Genomic DNA, 21,735 nt, shown 5'->3' with positions numbered 1-21,735 from the left:
CAGAAGATTAAATTAAAGAATTAAAAATTTAGTAAGGTCGATTTCAAGAAGACTGAAAAAATCTGTTTTCAGAAATCTTATCGCGTCATTATACCAATTGGTACGTAAGTATGTTGGACATAGAATACATCTTTAAGGCTATTATCCTATGTTGTAAGTGTGTATCTGCTTACATTTGAATAATTTAGATTCATATTTATTTGTGTAGGTAGGTTTACTATATTTAATTCATCGAGTTTCAATTTAATATTATTATTCAAATTTATTATATTAAAAATTCAAAATATTAGTTTTGAAGTACCTATACTAGTTTTTTACAAATTAAAATCTGTTTTCTAAATTAAAATCCATCAAACACAAGCTTATTCACACTTTTGTCTGGCATTTTGGTTTTTTTACATGTTTTTGTGGGCCTATTACAGCCCACTTAATAAAATAACTTCAACTAGTTAATAAAATACAAAAATTGGATCATTATAAATGTCAATAGTAAATAGTTGTGTTAGACAAAGACAGAAAATCACTGCTTCCAATCCCTTTAAAATCACGTTATACCCGCATGTGTTGTTCTCCGTCTTACAAGTGCATAACATAGCAAATTTTTCGTTCAGCAGAGCACGTTTAGCTCCGTGAGTTTAAAATTTAGAGTGAATTAATCTTTTATAAAAATTAAAGGTAACATTATTATGGATTCTCATAGGCTTTTTATTATATCTATTATTTTATTATGAGTATTTCAAGACATTCTAAAAATTTACAATTTTAAAATAATCATAACTTGCTATAAAATTAAAATATTATAAAAATATTATAAAAATATAATAAGAGAAGCCCTCCATAATAATGTTACCTTAATTTTCATAAGAGGTCAATTCACTCTAAATTTTAAACTCACGGAGCTAAACTTGATCTGCTGAGCGTACAATTTGCTATATTATGCACTTGTAAGACGGAGACAACACTTGAGGGTATAACGTCCTCTCTTGCACACGTTTGAGGCTTGCTTAGATACTCTGGAGAGTGGAGAGGTACTCGTACACTACTTTATCACCATTGATATATATATATATTTTTTTTTTATTCTGTAGATCGTAAGTCGACTGCCATCTACCGGCGGACATTTCATCTAGTAAAAGAATTTGTTCGTCGCCTTATCTATAGCCGCGAAAACATTTCATCACAGTATAAATTAATCGACTTTCGGCCGCCACTCGCGCATGCTGTAGTGTTGTTGTTTCTCTTATCGTTTTGTGTTTTACGCGACAAAATATATTAAATGTCGTTCACAAGACGTGCCGAGTAAGAAAATTGTCCCGAAGAAGAACTGTTAAACTTAACGATTGCCCGCCGATGATGTTTTATTGTTGACACGGACGATCGACCCGAAAACCATCAACGGTACGTACATGTCGAGTTGTCATAACGTCATTGCCCATAGGTATTAAACTATTTGCGTTAAATTGAGACAGAAACTACAGTAAGTTGTAATATCGAGTCATAATAACAATATCGTTATCAATTCTAATCTATTACCCATTTTGTAACCAAACCGAGGTTGACAATTAGTAAGAACTAAGAAGTAACTCGCTCTTGTTTGAGTGTTTTGCCTTTGTAGTTTTGTCCTGACTGATGTCATGTCTTATCATAATATCATTGTCTAAGGTCTAAACGAAATTCTGGTTTTGTTGTTCAATATTCTGTGGAACCTATTGATGGGTATAATCCGAAGGTAAGCCTCTGTAAATCAATGATTATTCCTAGTCAAATCAATTTCATAACAGTTTTCTGTAATCATGAACAATTGGCAGACGATATTTTAATCTTTGACATAGATATAACTAGTAGCTGTGTGTTTTTTTCATATTCCACTAAGAATAAAATCAATGCATACTCTACTAAATGATAATAAGTATCTCGAATCGTGTTTCATTTTTCATCATTGTGGATATTGTCAGCTTATATTTAAATTAAATATTATTTGTTTAATATCATACAAACACTACACTTTTATGATGGGTTGTATAAAAATCTGATTAATTTTATGGTTTTGATAAAAATTAATGGGCATCTAAATCATGTTTAAGGGACCATTAAGTCACTATTGATTCATTAAATGTTAAGTGGTAATCATGCATTAGTATTGCATAATTTTGTTAGTTAACAGAACTGTGAGAAGCCCCGTATCAAACCATCGTCACCACCCAACAACATAACAATGATATAATTACCTTAAATTTTTTTAACATATAATTTTCATATTATAACATATTTTAAACAATAACAATTTCACTTATAAAAAGAGGTCAAATTTTCTCGAGTCTAATGCCAGCTCATCGATGATTTTATCAACTTTTATTTCAATGTCTCGATACATAGACATCATGTAGTTTATCTATAATCGTGGCCACAAGGAATTTAATGATAATATCAAAAATGTCTGTTATCATATGATATAATACTATTATATCATGTTTAAGTACTGTTATTTTATAAAACAAAATTGTGAATTTTTTTTTATTGATTATTAAAACTTATTAAACAATATCTATACATTACAATGTCATAATTAGCACATGATATTATTATATACACTCTCAAAGTGCCATGGGGGCGGATTTGTCTTCAGATCTGTTTCCATAAATACCCTACTCTACTGGAGTGGTACATGAAAATGTGTACCCTCATGTACCAGACATACAGCACAATAAGTCATAGTATGTTTATTTTATATTTTATCATTATATTCTATATTCTGAATTTCCCATTTGGAGTACCTATACAGTGTTCTTTTTATACAATAGAGATTGTACTGAGTGGTAAATCTAACATCAAATTTTGCTGCATTATTATGTTATATTTCACAGCGGTTCATAATGCTTATGATTTACAAAAAACTCATCTATTGGCATAAGGTCTTTTTAATAGACTATTATGTTAACTTAATGTACTTTTTCCGTTTAATTTTTAATGTTACTCAATTATATACAATGTATACTAATAATTTAGGTATATTTAATTTATAAAAATTTATAAATTGTTTTTAATGTCTATATATTTTTTTCTGTTTCAGCTTTTCAAATGAATGTCAATGTTAACAACAAAAATGTTTGCGTCAAATATATTTTAAGTGCATCCAATGCTTTATTTAAATTTGAAACATTTTAAATACTGGATTTATAAAATTGAGTTCTTGTATAATAGATTTAAACATCCTAAACAAATATTAATGAATAAGTTAATTGACATAAAAAAATATGAACAACAGGCTGTATCTTTGGCTGTTAAATTAATTAAAGATGGTAGTGTTGTTGCACTTCCAACTGACACTGTCTATGGTCTAGCAACTGATGCACAAAATTCAAGCGCTATAGGCAAACTGTACAATATCAAAGGGCGTAATTTTCAAAAACCAATTGCTATATGTACTCATCATGTAAATGATATTGGAAATTGGGGTGAAATTGGTCATTTACCGTATGGTCTTTTAGATTCACTATTGCCTGGGCCTGTGACAGTCATACTACAAAGAACACCATCTCTAAATCTTGCATTAAATCCTGAAAAATCAAATATTGCTATAAGAGTACCAAACAGTGGCTTTGTTTGTAATATTGTGAGTGATCTGAAAAAACCCATTGCTCTAACTAGCGCTAATGAGAGTAACAAACCCAGTACATTAAAACCAATTGAATTTTTAATTTTGTGGCCTAAATTAGATGCCATTTTTGATGGTGGTACTATTGGCTCTTCATTAGAATCACGTCAAGGTTCCACAATAATTGACTTGACAATTAATAACCGCTTTAGAGTAATTAGAACAGGATCTGCTCTTTTAAATACTTTACAGAAACTACACCAATTTGGTTTAAAAGAATTAAAATGAATAAATTACTAAGAAAAATTATAAGTAACAAAGAACTTAAGGATGAGTCTAATAAGGCATCTATTATACATTATTTTGAAGAAAGGTTAAATGAATTTCATTCAGAATTCTCTGGTAGTGATGTAAAGGTTACTAGTTCTAACTATGTTGCTGACAGATTATTGGCCAACTTAGAAGTGTTGTTCTTACATGGCCTTAAAGAAACATTTATCAGTCAGTTATCAACAGTGATTGGTAATGATGTGGACAAAACTATGGACATAAATTTTTGGCACTGTCTTCTTGTTCTTTCTCCAAGTGGTGTTGTTGATCAAGTAAGTTTATATATTTGATATGACCAACTACCAAGTATACAATAATGTAACTTTTTATTCTATGGTTTTCAGATAAACTCACTAAAACATGTTACAACAGATGTGGGAAAATGTAGAGCTTGGATTCGCTGTACCCTCAATGACTGCGTTTTTCGCAGTTATTTAATGTCTGCTGTTAAATATCGTCGGTATATTATTAAGTTTTATAACAAGACAGCAATTATACGGGATCAGCAATGTTTTGAAAAGATAATTGCTCTATTAGAAAGCATTGATCAGTATCATTTTGAACTTACTTTGAACTCGAGTCTTCTTAATACATGGCCCAATAGTACTTTAATGTTGGCTGGTTACTGGACTCCAGCTCTTAAAAACAACCCGTTACATAACAACAACCCTCAAATAGCTGAAGCAGTTGATGTCAATGATACTGATGAAGCAATTCTGATAAATGATCATAATAGATCAGAAGAAAGCTATACATCATCTTTATCTTCGTCATTTGTTGATTCTGAATTTTTACGTAAACCCCCCATTATAATGGACGAAGAAACTGTGTGGCAATTGATAATGAAACAACCTTCTACTTCTTATGCAACTCCTAATCTTACCAAAAATATACATGCTGTTGATATGTTGAAAGATAACTTTTCTAGTAGTGAAATTTCAATAACAAAACCTGATGAAATAATAACTAAAGAAGAGGAAAGTTCATCAGAGATACCAACTGCTGTACAGGAAGCTGAAAGCTTGCCCAATAAAGAAGAAAAATATCATGTTCAGAGTTTCAATGAATTATTAGAGTCATATAATTTAAGAGTGAGAAGTTCATCTGACAGCCCTAAAATGGAAGATTTGTACAAACAATTGACTGTACCAAAAATTATTGAAGAACAACATTTTCCTGAGCCTAAACCTTTATATGATGTAAATATAATAAAATTGTAAATAACTACTTTATATTATTGAAATAATTATTTAACACTTGCCTTATAATTTAAATATTTTTTATAGGATGACGATTCTTTTGTTGAAGTATCAATGCATCCAGAACGTTTGAGTTTAGATGTAATTATTTTTACTTATCATTTGTATTTTTTTTAACTGTGTTTATTTTTATAATTTTGTTTTATTTTATAGCTTTTAAAACAATATTTGGAGTACTTGTTTACACCTCCAAAGGAACTTGGCTTAAATTCTCAAGATTTCATGTGTAAAAGTTGCAATGAAACAATAGGCATTGATTTTGGAGAATATTTGTAAGTAAAATAAAAGCATACAGTTTCAATTACACAGATTATCTTATACTAATGCTTGTTTTAATTATTGAATTTTAGTAAATGCAATTTCACGGCATGTTATTACTGTGTACACTGTTTTGGATCAGAAAAATGGGCAATACCCGTAAAAACATTGTTCAATTGGGATTTCAACCAGTATCCGGTGTCTAATAGCAGTTCAACGTTTCTAAGTGAAATACAATACCACCCATTGTTTAACATGAGGAGTATCCATCATAAACTATACAAAGCCAACAAAGAAATGAACAAGTCAAAAGTAAAGATAAAATGATTAGTGATAACTAGGGTTAGGATGTTTATGGCTTGCATATCTTACTTTTAGTCGTGTATATTGCAAATCCAGTAATAAATTTATTTTGTATGACATAGAATCAGATACATTCAATTTTATTTTGCATATTTTTACATATTTAGGGGTTTTATGAATAAATGCATATTTTGCCAAAAAAATAATTTAAATAGTTGAATATAATATTAACCTCAATATAAACACATAGGTAGATATTTTTGGTTTCATAACTAATATAAACAAGAAAATATAATAATATAATTTATATAATAATTAAGTTATCTTTACTATAACTCTAGAGTATATGTGTATTAATCACGTTTACAACTGATAATCGCGATATAGTTGTGTTGCTGATAGGAAGACATTATGGCCTATATTATAAAGTCCATACTTCAGTTTATGGTGTGCCACAGGTACTAAATAGACTGAAGTGTTTGTATCTAACCTAACCTAACTTATTTGTATCTTTTTAGTAAAAACGAAATTCCATGTTAATTTACTATAAGCACCTATAATTTCAATGATTCATTATATCATCTTTCTCATAGTTTTGTACATTTTTTACTAAATTTAAATTTATAAAAAAATTGTATATTAGTTTAGAACACAATCTTTATTAAAAATACAATTTTTAAACCATATATTTAATATTTTTAAAATCATAAATATCCTAAAATTAATGATAACTAAAAGAGTAATTTTTAGATTTTACTAAGCTAATTCGTCGTATGACAAAAATAGTTTATATTATATGATAAGTAAATAATTTAAGAAATATACTGTATAATGTCAGCAAATTCTCAAAAATCATATTTAAAAAAAAGTTATAGCGTTCCAAATTAATTTAACCAAAAAATTCTAAAAAATAAACTACTTGACTTGGATAAATATTTTTAGCATCAAAATTGTTCTTATAATCAGATTCACAAATAGGCTATTTTTAATTTATTCAAAATAACTTTATTAATTTTAATTTTTTTTTTTCAATACTAAAATATAAAACATAAAAAAATGTATTATACATGTAGTGCTAGGGTCACTCAATGAACAAAAAAAATTAAAATAAAATAAAAAATATTAATTAAACAAAAGTTATTCCATAAGTCAGTTATATCTGTTACGCCTTAGATAGTGTCCGGCAAAAATTCATCTCATATTTAAAGATGGCGCTCTGTGAGTTGTGGTGATACAACTGTAGATGTGGTACTTATCGATTGCAATATAAATTCATTTTTAGTTTATGTAATGACCTAAAACTGTAAACATAACATGTTTGTCATACAGAAATGTATCTGTAATACCTATTTTGTAAATGTAGCACACGTGTGGTATGTCCATCCAGTAATCTCCTAGGCGTTTTACACTGAAATACAGTAGAGTCCCGCTAATCCGGACTAGATGGGACCGGACTCTCTCCGGATTATCGAAAATCCGGATTAAACGAAATGACGTTTTTTTTTTAACTTACTCATTAATAAACACTATAAATAATAACACAATACCAATATCATATCTTAATTATGGGTATTCCCGAATATATATATATTATACATGAAATAATATCACAAGTTTAAACCATATCTTAATTATGGGTATTCCCAAATATATATATTATACATGAGTACTAAATACGAAACATAAATTATCCGGATCAGCGGGACTCTACTGTATGTCCTGGAATTGTCTGATGTTCAATGTTCCGTGCTATTGTGGATACCGATAATGAAAAGAGTTCTACTATCGATAGATTCCACTCTATCATTATATAACTACAACAACTTTTAGTCTTTTTCCTGTTTTTTTTATTGGCTTATGCAGCTCATCAAGGTTGAAAAATATACTCGACTACTTATCTAGTACAGTATTTGCAGAAAAAATATATTTTGTATATTAAAACATATTGCATTATTTGCAAATCATAATTTTTCATTTCTGAGGATGAAAATATTTCGTTACACAAAAAAAAAAAAAAAATGTTTTTAATTTAAAAATGAATAATGTTGAAAACTTTTCAATAACTTTTTTGCAATTCAATTGGAAATTGTGTAATTATTTTAAGTTTTACTGAATTTAAATAATTTAACATTAAAAAAGTGTGCAATTATTTTCAAGTTTATGCATGTAATTACATAGCATTCAATTTTAATATGGATGGTTAATGTAAATTGTATTGCAAATGTATAAAGTTTAATGTGAACAAATACTTAATATGTATAGTGTATACACTATACACGCTGTTTCTGTTTAACTAGTTAGTTATATACTGACTTCCAATTTATTATTTGAATTTAAAAAAAAAAAATCATATTTTATTAGTTTAAGGATTATTTGGATAATAATTTTTGGTTATTAGAACATATTTTAAACTTTTGTAAACCTAAAAATCCAATCTTTAGTGATAACTAGCAAAATTAAAATTGTACTTGCATATTAATTTATTATATTATGTTATACTTTAGAAATTGCGGTGGCAGATTTACTACCTGTACCATTATTTGTCTACATGCAAGTTTTATAACATTGATGAATTGTCCAAAGATATATGGCCCCGTGTTTATTTCTTTAATAACATTCACTTGTACTCATTTGCCGTAAGTTCTTTAAACTCAATTAGACAGAAAATTCATGATTTTGATTTATTTAATATTTTTCAGGACCTTCTGGAGATCTATTCTGGTACTTTATTTGAGTTTCTTGAACGTAAGATTGAAACTAGTCGAAACCACGTTCTCAATTGTTTAGTATGCAGTCAAAAAGGTTTTATATGTGAACTTTGCCGCGACCCCAAAATTATCTACCCGTTTGACTTAGGAGACAATTATCGGGTAAATAAGACGTCTGAGTATATAATCTTCATCTTACAGTTGTATAACATAAAGCCACAAATTTAGGAGAGGAAAGAGTACCTTGTTGCCCATGGTGTAAAATGTAGGGGGCGGTATTTAAATAATTTTCTATGTAAATTTAATTATAAAGTATAATATATGTATTATGTATTTTAATCATCATTATTATTATAACCTTCTACAAGGTTAACTTTGACCAAGAACGATATTTTGCGTTTTGACTACAGTCTAAAATTTAGGGGGAGCAAGTGTACATTGTTAATGAGCAATGAATAATTAATGAAATATTTATATTCATAGACAAGTTTTATTATTTTTATTCACATTTTTAAAAATTAATAATACATTTGAAAAAAACATGTATTTATCATAATAGTAAGGTAATATACGAGTAGATAATTGGTTCAACTTGCTGTGAACTTACATTGTGTATAACATAACAACCTTAGCTTACATTTTAAGAAATAATTTCTGTTTTGGAAGCAGGGACACAAAATGTTCAAATGCAGCCTCACAGCATATCAAATGTGTATTCAATAGTTTTAATGTTGTGTAATAAATAATAATCTTTATCAATAGAGCAAATCAATTTAAACTTAATGATAAAAATATTATTAGTGTTTTCAAATGGATTTTTTGTGGTATTTTAATTATTTAAGAGGCAGTATGAAAGAGGTATGGACACTCCCTATAGAAGATTCCTACAAGCACAGATCCTCTTAAGTGTTTCATAACTTTTATTATATTATTCATACTATTTTAATTAATATATACAATTTTTGTAATTGTTTTGTCATGTGGGGTTGATATCATTTTTTAATGGGTTTTATTAAATAAATGTATTTTTGAGTTTGTACACTGAAATATCCCCACTTGTATGCTACATATTTTGCAAATAATCTACTCCTTATATAATTAAATAATTTTAAATAAAGCATTTTGATATCCATAAAATATTAATAAAATTATTTTTTTGTAGTGTCGTCATTGCAAATCATTATTCCATCATGTTTGTTATAAAGAAAAAAATGTATGTCCGAAGTGTGAACGAGACAAAATTAGAAAGATGAAAAAAACTTCAAATAGTGAAGATGAAGATGGAGAAAATTAAATATTGGTTAAATTGTGATTTGGTAAACACCAAAATCGTAGTAAAATATTTTTAATTGTTATCTTTCTTTATATTATATTATTCTAATTTTTCTTATAATTTAAAATCATAATATTTTTTAAACATTATTTAAGCAATTATTTATTAAGCATTTATTAAGCAAATATTTCTTAATCTTTCATTATTGTTTTTTAATTGATGTTATTTATATTATTATGTTACTTATAAGTTATATTTTAAATGGACAATAATGTTGAAAACTTTTTGATGCATGATAGAATTATTGTGTACATGGTTTTTCCTAAATATTTTTAAGATTTATCAGAAGTCACTCTTTTTAATTGTAACTTTTTTTTAAACTATTGATAATATTTAAATAATTTTTACATTGTTTATAGTGTGTCAAATTAATTGAATTAATTTTAATAAATTGAAAAAAGATAAATTAGAATATAATATGTTTATTAACTGAACATGTATACATATTATGACTTATAAAAAATGTATTAAATGTTAATACATTTATAATATATATATATATATTTTTTTTTTATGTACAACACTATTTAATCTTCAACAAATGCTTCATTCATGGCATCATCTGAAAATGTTGAACCAAAAAAGCTTATATCGTTGTAATCTTCCACATACTGAAAATTATAAAATAAATTAGATAGTAATTACTAATTATGAAAAAAACATTACTAAGACAACTTTGAATGGAGACAATGAAATTTAACTTAAATAGATTTAATTATATTATTCCATAATAATATATTTATATAATGTTATGTCATCACTAATAATTTTATCAAATATGAATCTTAATTTTTCTTAATTTTATGCAATTAAAAAACTTAAATCTATATTAAGATATTATAGCTACTTATTTATATTTACTTGTGCAGAAGGTAATGGGAAACCACTGCACAGTGTAACGTCCCTAGTAGAAAACAGTCGAACATTATTTAATAACAAATTGACTGTTGTCAAAATATCAACCTAACAGGTCACATTGTAAAAAGTAGATACTTAAATACTTAAATATTTAATTCAAACCAATCCTTTTTTTATTTAATGTCACTAATTCTTGTGACGTTTAAAATATTTAAAATATCCTTTACATTATGTTTAATGGGATAGCCAGAGTTGTAGGCTATTGAGGATTTTTAATTTTAATATCTGGAATTATGACTGTGATTTTAGTAAGTAATATGTAATAACAGATTTAAAAAAATCTCACACAGCATGTGACATCTAACTTCAATGTAATATGTTGGCTGTAGAGAGAAGTTGGCCATCTAGTAGTTTTATATATCTATGTAAATACTAAAATACATAATATATGATAGGTTCAAGATTTATTTTTATATTTCAGTATTTCATAATTTTATAGAATGTATGAAACTAACAATATTTACATATTAGGATTATACAAAGGATATTACATTAAATCTCTTATGAAAATCTTTAAGTATATTATTAGATTAAGGTTACCCGAATATCATCGACTGAACTATCGTTGTTGAATATAGGACTTGGAAATGATTCTGTACATTCAGATGAAGAAATATTATTAAACTTTTGGCTGTCTTGATCCTCATAAACATGATTAAATTTCATATTCTACAAAAAACGCATGATAATGTTAGTTTTATTCTTATCAACACTTAACTGAAAATTGAAATGAGCTTTTACATTTTAAATGATAATAGCCCAAAAATGTTTTAAATAATATATATATATACTGTAATACAATAATTATTAACATTTGTCTCATATTCTTATAAAACTTTCCAGAGTATACTCACAGGACTATCGATACCAGAAATGCTTTTGTCATTATTTAAAGAGGAGAGCTACAATAAAAATTATAATAATAATAATAATATAGTTGTAATAAACATATTAATATTGTTAAATATGGTACATACTTCTAGGCTCTCTAAATTATTTTCATCATGTTGTCCATCTTGATGTATAGAAGAGAGCTACAACAGTTAAATGTATATATATAGATGTACTTATTTAATTTAATTTATTGATATTTATATTTATATAAGACATAGGTATACTTTAGTTATCTCTAAATCGTTTCCAAGCATCATTTCATCATCATCTAAGGAATGCTAAAATACCCATAAAAAAATAATAAAATAAAATTTTTGCATTGATATTTATAAATAATATCACATACTTTTGTGATCTCTAGATTGTATTCATCTTCCAGTTCACCACGATATTCAGAAGAGAGCTACAATAGTTATAAAAATGTGTTTATTATACTTGTTTATTTTATTGCAATATTTAAACAATATATGTATACTTCTATGATCTCTAAATTGTTTTCATCTTTTAGCTCACGCTTTATTAATTCAAAATAAATACAATTGATGTACTCAGTTAATTTATATTAATAAATATAATATAATATAATAAAATTACGTACTTCTGTGTTATCCAAATTGTATTTATTCTCTAATTCATTATGATATATAGAAGAGAGCTACAATAGTTTAAAAAATTGAATTAATTAACTAATTTATTTTACTGCAATATTTAAATTAATTTATTTATCTATACTTCTGTGATCTCCAAATTGTTTCGAAGATTCAGTTCATGCTATAATCATAAACAATTAATACAATATAATATTTACCTACTCAATTCATTCATATTTACATACAATATTACTATTTACATACCTCTGTATAATCTAAACTGCAATCATCATTATATATAGAAGAGAGCTACAATAGTTTTAACAAATTGAATTAATTAACTTATTTGTTTTATTAAAATATTTAAATGTATAAATGCATACTTTTGTAAACTCCAAATTGTTTTCAAGCTTAATTCCGTGCTATAATCATCAAAAACGAATACAATATAATATGTAGCTACGTACTCAGTTCATTTATATGTATATACAATATTACTATTTACATACCTCTGTATTATCCAAACTACAATCATCGTTATGTATAGAAAAAAGCTATAATAGTTTTAAAAATTGAATAAATTAACTTATTTGTTTTACTGTAATATTTAAATTTATTTATCTATACTTCTGTGATCTCCAAATTGTTTCCAAGCTTCAGTTCATGCTATAATCATAAAAAATGAATACAACATAATATGTACCTACTCAGTTCATTCATATTTATATACAATATTACTATTTACATACCTCTGTATTATCCAAACTGCAATCATCATTATGTATAGAAGAGAGCTACAATAGTTTTGAAAAATTGAATAAATGAACTTATTTGTTTTATTAAAATATTTAAATGTATAAATGCATACTTTTGTAAACTCCAAATTGTTTTCAAGTTTAATTCCATGCTATAATCATCAAAAACGAATACAATATAATATGTAGCTACGTACTCAGTTCATTTATATGTATATACAATATTACTATTTACATACCTCTGTATTATCCAAACTACAATCATCGTTATGTATAGAAAAAAGCTATAATAGTTTTAAAAATTGAATAAATTAACTTATTTGTTTTACTGTAATATTTAAATTTATTTATCTATACTTCTGTGATCTCCAAATTGTTTCCAAGCTTCAGTTCATGCTATAATCATAAAAAATTAATATAACATAATATGTACCTACTCAGTTCATTCCTATTTATATACAATATTACTATTTACATACCTCTGTATTATCCAAACTGCAATCATCATTATGTATAGAAGAGAGCTACAATAGTTTTAAAAAATTGAATTAATTAACTTATTTGTTTTATTAAAATATTTAAATGTATAAATGCATACTTTTGTAAACTCCAAATGGTTTTCAAGCTTAATTCCGTGCTATAATCATCAAAAACGAATACAATATAATATGTAGCTACTTACTCAGTTCATTTATATGTATATACAATATTACTATTTACATACCTCTGTATTATCCAAACTACAATCATCGCTATGTATAGAAGAAATCTACAATAGTTTTAAAAATTGAATTAATTAACTTATTTGTTTTACTGCAATATTTAAATTTATTTATCTATACTTCTGTGATCTCCAAATTGTTTCCAAGCTTCAGTTCATGCTATAATCATCAAATATGAATACAATATAATATGTACCTAATCAGTGAATTGATATTTATATACAATATTACATACTTTTGTGTGATCCAAACTGTATGCATCTTCTAATTCACCGTGATATATAGAAGAGAGCTACAATAGTAACAAAACATTTAATTAATATACTTATTTATTTATTTTGATATTTAAATTTATAAGTGCATATAGGTACTTTTGTAATCTCTAAATGGTTTTCATTTTTCAGTTCATACTATAATCATCGAAAATGAATTCAATTTATGCATTCAGTTAATTTATATTTATATACAATAATACTATTTACTTACATCTGTGTTGTCCAAACTGCAGTATTCATCATGATGTATAGAAGAGATCTACAAAAGTTAAAGAAAATTATTTATATTCATTTATTTAATTGTGATTTTCAAATTTAAAAGTGTATACTTTAGTCATCACCAAATTGTTTTCATTCTTCAGTTCATGCTATAATAATCAAAAATAAATACAATTTATGCACCTATCGAATTATAAGATATTTATATGTTATATTATATACTTCTGTGTAATCCAAATTGTATTCTACTTTGTCATTATTTAGTGTGTACTATAAAAAAAAAAAAAATGTATGTATTAAGTTTAATAATATTCGTTGATAAGTATGTATTCTTTATAAGTATACTTCTATATTTTCAAAACAGTCTAAATTCTTCAATTGATCAGAGTTAAAGGAACGCTACAAAAACAAAAATAGGAATCATATTATTATTTTATGAAATGTATATTGAATATTGGTATTTGTATAGGTACTACTTCAGTGTGCTTCAAAATATCAAATTCAGTCTTCATTTTATCCCATTCTTTCGGAAAATTCTGAAGCATTAAATAAATTAAATTTTATACATTATATTTATACTGTTTTTCTTATGAATTAAACTAATTAAAACATATAATATTATTTTCATACTGGATCTTTCATAATTTCTGTAAATAGATATTTTTCAGAGTTTATTTTTTGTATTCCTTTTGTGCTTTTATATTTTCTGTCTGTGAAAAATGTTCTAGTTGTTTTATTTGTTTCTGTCTATAAAAAAAAGTGATAAATAAAAATTTCTTTTTTCTATCCTTACCTTGTTAAACATAAACTGTCAACTAAAATAAAATACTTGAATAGGTAGAAATTATATAGAATATATATAGAAAACTTAACTCACTTCATTTTTTTTGTCTCTAATGCATAGATTGAGCGGTTGACATGTTTCTGTATGATTTTCAGAAAACAGACTATTTACAAAGTCCAATTCAGGGTGGCTAATTTCTTTATTACAAGACTCCCATGAAATAATCGAAGAATGTGAATCTGAATTATTGTTACAGGTGTTCAAAACATTTTGAGATGTAGAATAGTTGTGATTTTCCATCATTTCATCTGCAGTAAAACCGTAGCCACTACACTCGGTAACATTATTTATATCCATTGTTTTCTATTAACAAATCAAAGAATATACTATTAAATATCAGCTATCATGAGTTTTAAATTAATATTCATACTTTAATATTGAATAATGAATAACAACACTTTAAAATCAAATAATAAAGACATAAATAAAAATATACCTTTTAACTTTTATGAATTTAAATCTATTATCAATAAGTAAATATCTATGTATATAATTATTAAATATCAAATTCTTAATCCTAACATAAGATTTAAAATTTAACTATGCATTACCTATATGTATAATTATTTACTACATATAAGTATAATAAAAATTTAAAAATTATCTTTCTAAATTAAGTCGAATCAAAATATACCAAGTCGTGGTTGGTATATATTGCATTATCCAAATCTGTGTTAACTAATTCAAAAACTTCAAATTCTAAAAAAAATTTTGTAACTATTAAAAGTAGGCCACCGTGTCATAAATAGGCACAGAAAAGAAATATTATTAATTAGATATTAATAGCAGGTAGGTATCAATATTTTTGGACAACAATAATCGATGGATCTTTATTCATTACATTTTTGCACAATATTTCTGTTGATTCCTTTTTTTGATCTAATCTACACAATAATTCCTACAAAAAAATATCAATAAAAATGTATAAGGTAGTTAAGTAGGTATGCATTAACTTTAGGTCATTTTCAATAAGAAATCATATAGGTATTTTTGTATTCGAATTCTTTTAAGCTTTAACATATAAAAATAAAACAATCAAGAAACATTTCATTTTAGAACTTAAATAAGTATATAAGTTTAATTAGGAAATAATAATATACTTATATTTAGGATAATTACTTTTTCATTTTCTAAATTAAAGCTTTCTGACGAAGATTCATTGAATGCATTTTCACTGCTTGTATAAACATCGCTTTCTTCTGTAGAATTTTGATCAACTATCGAAGATGGTGTATATCTACGTTTTATGAAAAAGTAAGCGATTTTCAACACTGTAATAAATATAAAAGAATAACAGTAATTTAATTTCATATAATTTTCTGATTATTGAAATAATTCATTTTTAAACTATTTGATAAAAGTTGGTTATAGAGACGGATTTACACAATTGCCGCCCCTAGACAAATTTTTTTTGCCGCCCCATTACGACTTAGTAAAAAAACAAAATAACGAAATATGTAATCTATGGTTAGTATTTAGATAATAGATAATATACGTTCCGGCAGTCGTTCGATTATTTACTTGGACGTTTATTGTTATGTATTAGTATTATAAAATAATGAAGAAATTATATTAACAAGAATATTATGTTATACAAATATTAAACATTTTCATTTTCCATACTTCAAAGTAATCACCGTACATAATAAAATCAAAAAGAAACCTAGAGTATATTTTCAATAAAATATTGGTCTAAAATTGCCGCCCTAGGCCACTGCCTATACTTTGCCTGACGCTAAATCCGCCACTGGTTATAGGTTATAAATATTTTAATCAATACCTTTAACCTTTATGATGTATAATGTATGACTGATATATAGACTTACATTATACATTATACTTATACAGTATAACTGTATAAGTCGGTACTATAAAAAATGTACTATAGACAAAAAAACATTAAATACATAATTATAGAATATTATGCAGCTCCTAATTAATAAACATCTTATAGATACCCATATCAATTCAAAAACAAAAAAATTATTTTGCAGAATAGTAGGTGTCGATTATACGTCGAAATTGAGCAAGTCACTGTGATGGATGTATTAAGTTTGAATTTAATGATACATCATTATTTAAGAAGAAAAACAATTTCGAGCAAAAACAGCCAATCAGCCATGGATTAACTACGGTGACATTTTTTAAGCGGTGGCAAATTATATTTTTACTTTTATTTAATAAACCTAAAATTGCATTACATTTACGCTGAGTTGCATGAACAATCACAAAACATTTAACGACTCAATAGTGAGTTAGAAGTCCCTTAAACATGATTTAGTGGCTGATGATTGGTCTATTAATTTTATTGAATCATTAAATTAATACATTTTTCTTGCAATTCGACCAAAGTATTGCGGATATTCAGCGAATAGTTTTTAAACAAAAATCATTTTTATGATATTATTAATTAGCAATGTTATTACGTATTTACGTTTGTGGACAACGGTTGGGCACAGCTGATAGTTCAGAGAGCTTAAATGTCAATAAGCGAACGATTCAACGTACATGGTAGTTTAACTATTGGCTATAGCAACACTAACGACCTAACGTAATAGTATGCGATTTACTAATTTTTAGGCCATACGTGTTGCGGTTACTACTAGGAAAATTTGCAATTTATTTAATTGTGTCTACTCGAGAATTGACTATAACCATTAGACCATTTGGTGCTTTGTGTATCATTATTTTACACGAACTTGGATATCGCGCTGTCACCGCTGCAATACCTAACGCAAAACGAGAAAAGAATAAAAAAAGAGAAAAGTAAAAATATTAAAACTGAATATAAAAATGACTCCTGTCAATTAGTTCTATGAAAATCAGATGTTAAAGACTTATATTATTCCCTACTCTCATTAGAGAACCACACCACTACACCAGATGCAAATATTAAAATAACGCTATTAAATTCCTCTAGAGTCTAGGTGTTCGGAAGGTTTCTCAAGATCGCGTATTCGAGAATTTGATCTATAATATAAACCTTACAGTATAATTGCATGTAAAATATACCTACAATTAAATAATCGCAATCAATATAAAATATTATATTAAATACCTTACCTGACTCGCAGCTTCTTATAGTCTATATGGCCTATATGCCAGAGGTTTCCAACTTTTTTTGACTCGCGGCACCCCTGTCATTTTCTAAAAATATGGAGACACCCTACAGCCTATTAAGGTTTTATTTAGCAGTGCATAAGTGTCATAAGTATAAAGAAAAATAGTAATACGTAAGCACATAGCATATATACACATATTATATTTTTTTTAACAAATTATTGCATATTTTTATTTTTACTATTTTTTTCATATATTACTGAACCCTAAGTTTCTAAATAACGTTCTAGGAATCTGACTGGGAACCTCATCTGATCTATGCTGTAGCAGTATTTGGCGACACAAAGTAATTATTACACAAAATACACGAATAATTAAAAAATAATTAAACACATTGATTATTACTCGTCATAAGGAGTACTCCAGTTGTCACACGCAGGATTCGATATTGGGAGGTTGTTACTGTTGTAATGTTGTACCTAGTGTCCATGCACTGATTAAAGGGTTGACACAGTCACACAGACATGCTATAACCAGCTAGAGGCAGACGGGCCGGTCTGCAAAAAGATTCTTTACACATTCGAAAAGAAGATTTCTCTTCGGCAGCATAGCATTTTAATACCTTCTGTCTAGTTGCATATATGAAAGCCACGCATCCTACGCTTTATGATCGTGATTGTATAATATTTAAATAATATAGTCGTATGTTAATGGTTTCATTGGAAATGTCCGATTTCTATGGCCGTTATTTATGAATATTTTACATTTTATTTCATTTATTATAATGATGTGTGAACATATCATTACTACACAATATGTACGAATGTACCTATGTATTATTTATAAATTAAAATATGTGTACACCTACTGTCTAGGTGGCTAGATATATCAAATTGTACAACTAAATGTTCTTTTTTATGTCTAAAACGAATGAAACATTACAATAAATCTACTTTAAGTAACGAAAAATTGAGAAACCTGGCCGTCTTGTTTCTTGTACATATAGGAAATGATCGATTCACTCTAATTTTAAAACTAACGACAAACTAAACGTGATCTGCGGAGCGTAGTTATGTTGTTACATTTAAACATTTTTTAAATAGCTACTTAATACATTTTTACTTAAAATGAATGTTTTGAATTATTTAGTTTGATAAATATTAATAAGTTATAAGTAGGTACGCACTTGGTGTTGGTCCTCGTACCACGATAAAAAAACGTATACATTCACAAATAAGTAGTACATTTATATTTATTTACTCTACCATTAAATCTCAATGTTTATTGTTTTTATTTTTTAATATCATAATTTATTAATTATTGATAGTTATTATTTGTTACATATTTAATTTTTACTTAAAAAAATTTTTTAGAAAGTGTGGAATGAAATTCCAAGAGATTTTTCCACTTGAAAAATAATAAATTAGCTGTTTTGTCTATTTTTTCTTCAACTTATTCGCGAGTCACTATTTTCAGAAATTTTTTTATAAAATCTGATTTAAGAAATCGTCTAACTGATGAACGCAGTGCCGCATGTACTTAATTAAAGTTACTATAATTATAAACCAAATATTAATGAATTAGCATCAAGTATTCAACATCAAAATAAATAATTATCAAAGTAATATTATTATTGTTGTATGTACCTAAACTATTCTTTTTTATACTAATAAATTAATCATACAATCGAATTACGATAATTTTTTTTACAATATTGAATATAACAAAATATTTTTCATGGCACGCTCGAAAAAAAAGATAAATTTTGGCACGTAGTGTTCAAAAGGTTTGTCGCCCCTGTCCCCTGTTATGGATATAGACAATTCTTAATAGGTATCTAGACAAAAATTCAAATTTTGAATAATGACAGCAGCTTGCAACGCGTATGCCCAGCCGCGAGCTGTAATGACATCCCGTACGCCAGGAATAGGACCAGTTTTCAGCGTTATATTATTAGTTTTTTTTCAAAATAAAATAACCGTTAACTATTATTTAAGCTAGCATCAAAATATTATATTAATTTTTATTGATTTGTTATTTGTATGTATTGTATCTATAATATTTGAACTCCGGAAATCATTTTTATTTCAATAATTAAAACTTTATGAGGTCAGCGCTTAATATTTACAAATAAAATATATAACATATAAAAAATACTAACAAGCAAAAATACACACAATTTTTTGAATGTAGTTGTATTTTTCAATGATTTCGTTTAAAAAAAAAAAAATAGGATCTTTTTCGATAACAAACCAATAATAATATATCCAAACGATATGTTTCAAGTTTATACACGACGATTAAATAACATGAGAGCATAAAATATTATCATAATAAACACCAACAATCCTACGACAAGTATACTTATGGTAGGTAGGTGAAATTAGTAGTATAAGGTATAACAAATGGGTAATAATTTAATTGTGTTCACCTTCGATAAAGTACATAATATTATTTATAATTATATATTATTATTTTATACGTAAAAAGCTAAAAAACAATAATGTCTATTAAAATGTATAATATGCTTACTCCATAAAGATAGAAGCCCCACGGCTATTTGATACAAACAACCGTACCAGATCATCCTTATAACTTTCGAATTCACTTCCGTCCCGAACTTGACGAAGAGTCAAAATGAAAGTTTTCATACGAAAAACGGTAACGATGACGAAAGAATATCGAGCCACGGAGCCGCACAAATATAATGCATTTTTTAATGCATTGTTGAGTGCCGATTGGTGGTGACATATTTGTATATTCCTCAAGGAGTTTCGAACCACCGATGACCGCAAAGGACGTTGTAAATACGTCGGGGCCATAATCATGGACATCAAGGCTATACTGCAGACGTAGATCATGTACGCATAAATAAATACAAAAGTGCAGAATATTGTACGAAAATATATAGCTGGTAGGGCAGATAGCACAGATATAGATATATCTATTTCTGTGGCTGATGGTAACCGATTGGAAATTATTGGCAGTGTCGTTTTTACAAGGCGACTTTGAGGGCACGATCCAGCATGAATAGATAAATCGATACCATGCCAATAAGGCGCTTTTTTGAATTTACTGTAAATCAGAATATTCATAACATTAGCGGCATTATTCAAAATATTTATTTATTTATTTTACACTTATTATGCTGAGGTACTGCACTTATTAGGCTGTAGGTTTAGCATAGGTATTGCATAATATTTTAATATAATAATATGTTATACCTACTATTTTTTTACTGTTTTACTACTAATGATAAGCCGAATAAAACAAATAGTTTCTTTAATTTGTCTGTGTATACCATAATATAATAATTGTTTTTAATAATGTACTTTTACATAGATATATGTTTTTTGGGTTGAATAAAAATTATTTTTCTAACCGATTTTGCGTAATATTTCGTACCGGAGATGATTATGTATTTATATATATACTTTAAAATCGTTGGGAATTTTAACACCATGCAGACACGCAGTTATAAGACTTCGGTTGGTTTCGAATGTATTTATAATTATGTCTACTAAATCAGACTTCCCACGACTTATATCATAACATTTCTCATCACTTATTATTATAGTTAAAAGAAATTTTAGCAATTTTTTTTTTTTTAGGACAAAGTCCTAGAAAGGTACAAAGTTAACATATCATGATTATTATATTCTGCAACGACTG

The 21,735-nt window shown here is 26.6% G+C and overlaps 3 protein-coding genes across 5 annotated transcripts; 2 read left to right on the top strand and 1 right to left on the bottom strand.

Annotated features, from left to right (window-relative positions):
* Nucleotides 1-1,186: 1,186 nt before the first annotated feature.
* Nucleotides 1,187-3,883, top strand: Tcs1 (Threonyl-carbamoyl synthesis 1). Of its 3 annotated transcripts, none has more exons than XM_089216033.1 (2): nucleotides 1,187-1,477; nucleotides 3,071-3,883. In XM_089216033.1, exon 2 carries the CDS (start codon nucleotides 3,137-3,139, stop codon nucleotides 3,881-3,883), a length of 747 nt encoding a protein of 248 aa, XP_089072159.1. In that variant the 5' UTR covers nucleotides 1,187-1,477; nucleotides 3,071-3,136. The 3 variants fall into 3 exon arrangements, with proteins under 3 accessions (XP_089072159.1, XP_015378841.1, XP_015378847.1); XM_015523355.2 differs by having other exon boundaries at nucleotides 1,188-1,398; XM_015523361.2 differs by lacking the exon at nucleotides 1,187-1,477 and adding an exon at nucleotides 1,549-1,729.
* Plekhm1 (Pleckstrin homology and RUN domain containing M1) lies at nucleotides 3,880-10,203 on the top strand. The gene is made up of 8 exons (XM_015523342.2): nucleotides 3,880-4,197; nucleotides 4,270-5,124; nucleotides 5,212-5,265; nucleotides 5,338-5,456; nucleotides 5,535-5,754; nucleotides 8,250-8,381; nucleotides 8,445-8,615; nucleotides 9,616-10,203. The coding sequence occupies exons 1-8, from the start codon at nucleotides 3,880-3,882 to the stop codon at nucleotides 9,745-9,747; spliced, it is 2,001 nt and encodes a 666-aa protein (XP_015378828.1). The 3' UTR covers nucleotides 9,748-10,203.
* Nucleotides 10,193-20,723, bottom strand: LOC107168159 (uncharacterized). Its single transcript, XM_089216032.1, has 31 exons — nucleotides 20,596-20,723; nucleotides 16,123-16,274; nucleotides 15,037-15,306; nucleotides 14,790-14,906; nucleotides 14,636-14,695; nucleotides 14,505-14,558; nucleotides 14,382-14,429; nucleotides 14,270-14,308; nucleotides 14,152-14,199; nucleotides 14,037-14,075; nucleotides 13,901-13,957; nucleotides 13,786-13,824; nucleotides 13,668-13,712; nucleotides 13,542-13,580; nucleotides 13,423-13,467; nucleotides 13,301-13,339; nucleotides 13,183-13,227; nucleotides 13,057-13,095; nucleotides 12,938-12,982; nucleotides 12,816-12,854; nucleotides 12,698-12,742; nucleotides 12,572-12,610; nucleotides 12,453-12,497; nucleotides 12,331-12,369; nucleotides 12,197-12,253; nucleotides 11,945-12,001; nucleotides 11,823-11,876; nucleotides 11,682-11,738; nucleotides 11,559-11,606; nucleotides 11,245-11,373; nucleotides 10,193-10,397 (listed from the first exon to the last, which is right to left on the bottom strand). Exons 1-31 carry the CDS (start codon nucleotides 20,648-20,650, stop codon nucleotides 10,314-10,316), a joined length of 1,968 nt encoding a protein of 655 aa, XP_089072158.1. The 5' UTR covers nucleotides 20,651-20,723; the 3' UTR covers nucleotides 10,193-10,313.
* Between the last annotated feature and the right edge of the window lie 1,012 nt (nucleotides 20,724-21,735).

The sequence above is a fragment of the Diuraphis noxia genome, unplaced genomic scaffold (assembly GCF_037042655.1).
Source record: "Diuraphis noxia isolate RWA-SAM2 unplaced genomic scaffold, SU_Dnox_SAM2 contig0001, whole genome shotgun sequence".
Lineage (NCBI taxonomy): Eukaryota > Metazoa > Arthropoda > Insecta > Hemiptera > Aphididae > Diuraphis > Diuraphis noxia.
The sequence above is the reverse complement of the archived record's forward strand: the minus strand, read 5'-3'. Positions and strand labels throughout refer to the sequence as shown.

Coding starts and splice junctions, on each gene's coding strand:
- Tcs1 (XM_089216033.1), top strand. CDS start 3,137: ATGCTTTATTTAAATTTGAAACATTTTAAATACTGGATTTATAAAATT.
- Plekhm1 (XM_015523342.2), top strand. CDS start 3,880: ATGAATAAATTACTAAGAAAAATTATAAGTAACAAAGAACTTAAGGAT. Junction 5,125..5,211: donor AGCCTAAACCTTTATATGAT/GTAAATATAATA, acceptor TATTTTTTATAG/GATGACGATTCTTTTGTTGA. Junction 5,755..8,249: donor AAGAAATGAACAAGTCAAAA/GTAAAGATAAAA, acceptor GTTATACTTTAG/AAATTGCGGTGGCAGATTTA.
- LOC107168159 (XM_089216032.1), bottom strand. CDS start 20,650: ATGATCTGGTACGGTTGTTTGTATCAAATAGCCGTGGGGCTTCTATCT. Junction 12,254..12,330: donor ACAATTTGGAGATCACAGAA/GTATAGATAAAT, acceptor AAACTATTGTAG/CTCTCTTCTATATATCATAA. Junction 12,002..12,196: donor ACAATTTGGATAACACAGAA/GTACGTAATTTT, acceptor TAACTATTGTAG/CTCTCTTCTGAATATCGTGG.